The 6,016-nt window shown below is 35.8% G+C and overlaps 1 protein-coding gene across 1 annotated transcript; it reads left to right on the top strand.

Annotated features, from left to right (window-relative positions):
* The first annotated feature begins 244 nt into the window (after positions 1-244).
* Positions 245-5,484, top strand: LOC107046472 (RNA-binding protein 28). Its single transcript, XM_015269095.1, has 3 exons — positions 245-406; positions 1,949-2,094; positions 3,258-5,484. Exons 1-3 carry the CDS (start codon positions 391-393, stop codon positions 5,352-5,354), a joined length of 2,259 nt encoding a protein of 752 aa, XP_015124581.1. The 5' UTR covers positions 245-390; the 3' UTR covers positions 5,355-5,484.
* The last annotated feature ends 532 nt before the right edge of the window (positions 5,485-6,016 follow it).

The following is a 6,016-nucleotide window of genomic DNA, read 5'->3' on the forward strand; positions in this document are numbered from 1 at the left end:
GGTAGGTTTCCCTCACCTACTCGACAGCGAACGTCACCGCTCGCTCCGCCCTCCGATTCCCCCATACGCGTTCCCCCCCACTCTGCGCCGTTATCGACGCTCTCACACGCTCCCTGTTTTACTTACAGGTCCGTACTCAAAATTAGTTCTGCGCCACCGCTACGAAATTTTGCGGTTGAAGCGTTTCCATAGGCGCTAGCAATCTCCCTTATAATCTCTGGGTCTATCCTCTTTGATTTGTACAGTCGTGCAAGTATGAACGGAACCCCCCCAGAAGAGCCTGGAGAATAGCCTTGGTCTACAGAATTGTGTTGAACACTGTGTGGATATTCATTTCTTGTTAAAAATTAATTTCAAAGATTCTGAATTTTTTTATCAAAAGTTCAAATCATGGAAAAGATTAATGGTGCGTTATGCGTTGATTGTTAACCCTTGAGTGGTCGCAGCTTTCCACCGAACATTACTGGTCGCATGGTGGCCCCGTGTATTTCGCGATTTTGTGAGAAAACAAAGTTGGAAAATTATATCATTTATTTGTAGTTTACGGATAATTTCAAATCTTCTATCAATAGGAAATAGTGATATTGAAGAAGAATAGTCGGCCGATAATCCTAGAATTCGCTTTCATTAGGTACAAATTTTTGACATTTAGAGATTAAACACGGGGATTTTCTGTCAGTCGAGTTTTCAAAAGATTTTAATGATTGATTAGTGCGAGTATAGATAAAAAAAATAGTCAATGCGTTCGATCTAACGGGTCTCCTCAGTAATTTTCGCCACAAAACGACAATGTGCTAGCGAATTGAATATGTAATATAATAATCAAAAATGGTAAAAGGAAAATTGTAAAAAAAACTCTGAGTAGTTTTATCGTTTCATTAGTTTTCAATTAATCATTCGAATTTCTGCTTATACATGGGCTTTATGAACGAAATTTTGTCCCTTACCCCTCACCCTGTGGACAATGTGCTAGCCAACAAAGGAAGCTATATTTATTTATATTAAACTCTCAAAAATAAGGGAATGAAGTGTCATCAAGTTTTGCCAGTAATTTGTTGAATAAATTAACGATAGAAATAATTGGCGTGATGTCTGTCACTATCCAACGTACGCCATGTTTGATGTTTGGTCTCGAAAATAATAGAAAAACCTGTCTCTTTGTCTGGGGAGTTCTATTGAAAAATTCAATTTGTTTTTGTTTTGTTTTATTTCTCTTTTTTTTGTTTGATGGTTCTCTCGAAAATAACCTCACTAACTTAACCATTTTACGCTCCACTCACCCGCGCGTCTATCCCCGTTTTGCCCTACTGAAGAGACCCCTTAATTGAAAATAGGAAAATTGAAAAAAAATCTAAAAAAAGCTGCGATTCCCGCATTGGGCGACCACTTAAGGGTTCGAGGAAATTTTTTGGATTTTGCACCTTATTTGCTCAATATTGCCAGTGATCATCTCCCATACCATTAATCCATATTGAACAAAAAATATTTCACTACTATTGGATTATTTCATCCATTCATTTTTTTTTATAACAGTGAATAATTTTGTGAAAAAATGTTCAAAGAGCTCTCTTGTATAGGAAAATCTCTACTTTTTACGAAAAGTTACGTCATATTTTTGTTCCAAAATCATTTAATGCAATTCAACTCAATTTAATGTAGATTATTCGGTATTAAAAATAAAGAGTATTTTTTTGGAAATCGCTAGCATGGTCGAGATTTTATTATTTTATGTGTTTCTTTCATTTTTGTTCCGGTCTAATTGACCTGATAAATTTGTACCATACTAATTTATACGTCCGGAATACGCATATCATATACCTACGCAAATATACGTCAATCATACAGAAATTAGCTATTTCTATTTTATTCGAATTTTCAGTATGTAGTTAATTATTAAAAATGTATTATTAAGAATTTTATGGTGGCTCATGCTGTTTTATGATTCTAGGACCTCGAAAGGATACGAAAAAGCTTTCCTGGATATACAAAAATAGAAAACGGCAAAGACAGAGAAAAATTGAGACTAACAATGATGCAAATGGTCAAGTGCAGAATAAGAAGGCTAGAATTATTGTCCGGAATTTATCATTCAAGGTAACTGATTATTCACTTTCGTGTTCACTTACTGTTGGTAACTTACATAGTATAGTATAGGAATCAAGTGTAAAAAAAATTTAATAGAAGAACTTAGTGTTTTTTTTCAAAACATTCTATTGGATTTTTTTTAAAGACCCTAGAAAGATTCTATTGAAGTTCTGTTAAAATTTGATTTATTAATTCTATTTTTTGAGCCATTTCTTATGGAGATTATGCAACTTAACCATGTCATTTTTTCAAAGGATACTGAATAGAAAAATGACAATAGATTTCGATTTCTCTATAGAAATTATTGGGCCTAACTTTTCTAGAGAGTTACTTGGGCCTGACTTCTAAAGTTTTTTCCACTCTATTTTCTTTTATTTCTCGTTTATTTCGCTGTTTGTTTATAGAAAAAAACAACAGAAAGTAATATAGAAAACTCAACATCCATAAACTTTTTTAATCAAAAGATATTTATGGAAAAAATGCACGACAATGTTGCTGAATTTTCAATAAAATTAGAGTAAAAAATAAATTGAATTTTTCAATAGAACTCCTCAGACAAAGAGATAGGTTTTTCTATTATATTTTTTCTTCATCTAATGTTTCAAATTTTATAAACTCTACATTTATCTTGGGAAGGAATGATTTCAGATGAAAATCAGGAATGCACTTAGAAAAAACTTTCCTTCCTCCTACTCGGGAATGTCATATAATTAGACAGAATGTAAAACTCTAGTCTTCCTGACGCATGAAATTTTCATTTTAGTTGCGAAATTTTGGGAAGGCATAACTCAACCAATGAATTTTTCGTTAACTAAAATTCCACGTCAAATCGACGGCCAAAAAAATTTAATTTTAGGGGTATGCTCTTCAATTTTCAACATAATCTTCAAATAAAAACTTCACCTATTGCTACTCTGCTGTTTAACGGTGTTTATGCCCCCATGTTTTTTAAATTGTCAATTCCACAACAGTTTTTTTTTAAAGCTGAAAAGAATCGATGAGAAACCCATCATAGATTCTTCTGCGCTTACGTCTTGACATAGAATTGGGTTTGATCTAAACTCATATTACTCCTATGTTATCCCCAAGCAACTCATCTCTGACATATTCACAGCATAGAAATAATCATTTTTGGATTGATGCATTTTCAATTTTATGATTTAAAAATTTAGGTAACGGAAGATGATGTAAGAAAGCTCTATGAACCCTTCGGGAAAATAGAACAGATAGATCTCCTCCGCAGACTCGATGGAAAGCCAGTGGGTTGTGGTTTCATTCAGTTCAAACGAATAGAAGATGCTTCTAGAGCAATTTTCAAAACCAATAAGAAAGAGTTTCTAGAAAGAACGTTAAATGTTTCCTGGGCGATTCCAAAAGCCAAATTTGTCGAGAATCACAATACAAACTTTCCAGTCAAATCTACAGATAAATCTTTAACTGAAGAGCCAGACATAATAAAACTCGGCCATGGCCTATCGAACTTCTCTGGACCCAAGGAACTTAGGAAAGAACGCAAAAAACCAACGATAGACAATAGAAAACATTACAAACTTCAGAAACGTCAGAAACGCTCTCGAATAATCATTCGAAATTTACCATTCACAGCAACTGAAGAAGATGTGAAAAACTATTTTTCTGAATATGGTACCATCGAAGATATAAAATTGTTAATGAAATCAGATGGAAAACGTGTTGGTTGTGTTTTTCTACAATATGACAATGTGCAAAGTGCAGCAAAGGCAATTCATTATGCAAATTTACGATCAATGATGGATCGCTTGATTGTGGTTGATTGGGCTGTACCAAAAGCACTCTTCCAAAAAACAGATAAAATTGAAGTTGAAGAAAAAGAACATGCAGATGTTTCATTGAATGAAGAAAAAGATGAAGTGAAGCCGGAAGGTGACGGACTCAATGAAGGAAAAGATGAAGAAGGAGAAGAAGAAGAAAATGGATATCTACAGACAGAAAAAAGGTTAGAAAGTGGAATTGACAAACGCCGTCTTAGAATTTTCGACGATGTGAACGAAGGGAAAACCATTTTTCTGAAGAATGTTCCATTCTCAGTAAAAAATGAAGAATTAAAGATATGTATGGAACAATTCGGTCCGGTACACTATGCTCTAATTTGTATGGACCCCTTAACTGAACACTCAAAGGGCACAGCCTTTGTCAAATTTAGGAACCTGAAGGACGCAAAGAAATGTTTGTCCTCTGGTACCGAACTGCAAATTCAGGGAGAGACTCTCGATCCTCATAGAGCTATAGCCAAAAAAGACGTCCTGAATTTGAAGTTACAGGACTCCAATCAGACTAAGGACTCAAGAAATCTTTACTTAGTGAAGGAAGGAGTGATTTTACCAGGTAGTCCAGCTGCTGTGGATGTATCTGCTGGGGACATAAAAAAGCGTCTGCACATGGAGCAGTGGAAGTCACAAATGTTGAGGAATTTAAATATGTTCGTCTCTAGAGTTAGACTCATTGTTCATAATTTACCAGCGATGTTGGATGATGCAAAACTGAGAGCAATTTTTAAGAAGCATGTAGGAAAAAAGGCGGTCATCACTGAAGCTAAGGTAATGCGCGATCTAAAAAATCCCGATGCTAATGGAGTAGGGATTTCGAAGGAGTTTGGTTTTGTTGCTTTTAGGAGGCACGATGATGCTCTAAGGGCACTCAGAAGCATTAATAACAATCCTAATATCTTTTCCAAGGAAAGGAGACCAATTGTCGGTTTTTCCATTGAGAATCGTATTATGGTGAATGCCAAACAACAAAGGGCACAGAAAAGCAGGCATAATAATCCTTTGTGGAAAGGGAAACGAAGTACTGATTCGAGGCTGGAAAAAGCAGATGGACCCTCTGTAAAACGTTTCAAAAAAATTGAGGATAAAAATGATAGACCTGATGGGAAATCTGAAGTGCCGGAAGAGATATTCAAACCTGTGGGGGACGAAAGAGTTTCGAAGTTTTCTGGAATCACCAGTAGACCCGGCGATCGGAAAATGAGATCGAAATTCAATTTGAAAACTCAAGCGCAGCTTCATGCTAAGATTCAAAAGGGTCAGAAGAAAGAAAGGAAGATAAAGAGAAAAGTTATGGAGCAGGAGGTTATCGAAACGAATTCTAGAAAGGAAATTAAGCCGAAGCACGGGGTGAAAGATTTGAGCAGGGAAGAGGCCCATTTGGATGAAATGGTAGAAAATTACAGATCTAAACTGTCGGAAATTTCAAGTAAGAAAACGAAGTGGTTTGAAACATCAAATTGATGGAGTGATGAATTTATAATTGCAATTCCCAGCTGTGCAGAACGATTCTTTGGAATGTATAAGAAATAACTTACAATAAAAAAATTTATCTTCAAATAATAAATACGTTCAAGGAAGAAATTATACTTTACAATACAGTTGATGTTTTTTTTTTTTTTTTTGTAAATGAAATAAATATTTCATTAACGAAAAATGGCCATTTGAACGATTAAAGCAGCATCATTTATTACAATAATTTGGGAATCACTAGAAGCTAACAATGTTAAGTTAACGGACAGCCCCTAGTCGGACGTCCCTCCACACATGCCCTCCCATGTCCTGCCGACAGTCTTCTGCCTTTCAGCATGTTTTGTATCCAAGCAATGATAGCCTTGGACACCTGTCATTCTTCCATGGCTTTCTCTATAGCCGGATTCGAAGTGCTATCAAAAGTCCCCTCAATATCCAGAAAGGCCCCGGGATGAAAAATTTGAGTCTTTTTGGGGTCTGCAAGACTCGCGTCTGCGTCTATGAGAGAGTATGGCTCAGCGCCAGTAGCCATACTTTTGAGAGACTCTGCGTGGGAGAAGCATCAAGACTGCTACCGAGCGTCTCTCGGCGAGAGGCTCCGCGTCTCTTACGCATCTCAATAATTAATTAATCACTAATAACTCCTTCAATTT

This window comes from Diachasma alloeum, unplaced genomic scaffold (assembly GCF_001412515.2).
Source record: "Diachasma alloeum isolate Michigan unplaced genomic scaffold, Dall2.0 Dall_scaffold_01414, whole genome shotgun sequence".
NCBI classification, from domain to species: domain Eukaryota; kingdom Metazoa; phylum Arthropoda; class Insecta; order Hymenoptera; family Braconidae; genus Diachasma; species Diachasma alloeum.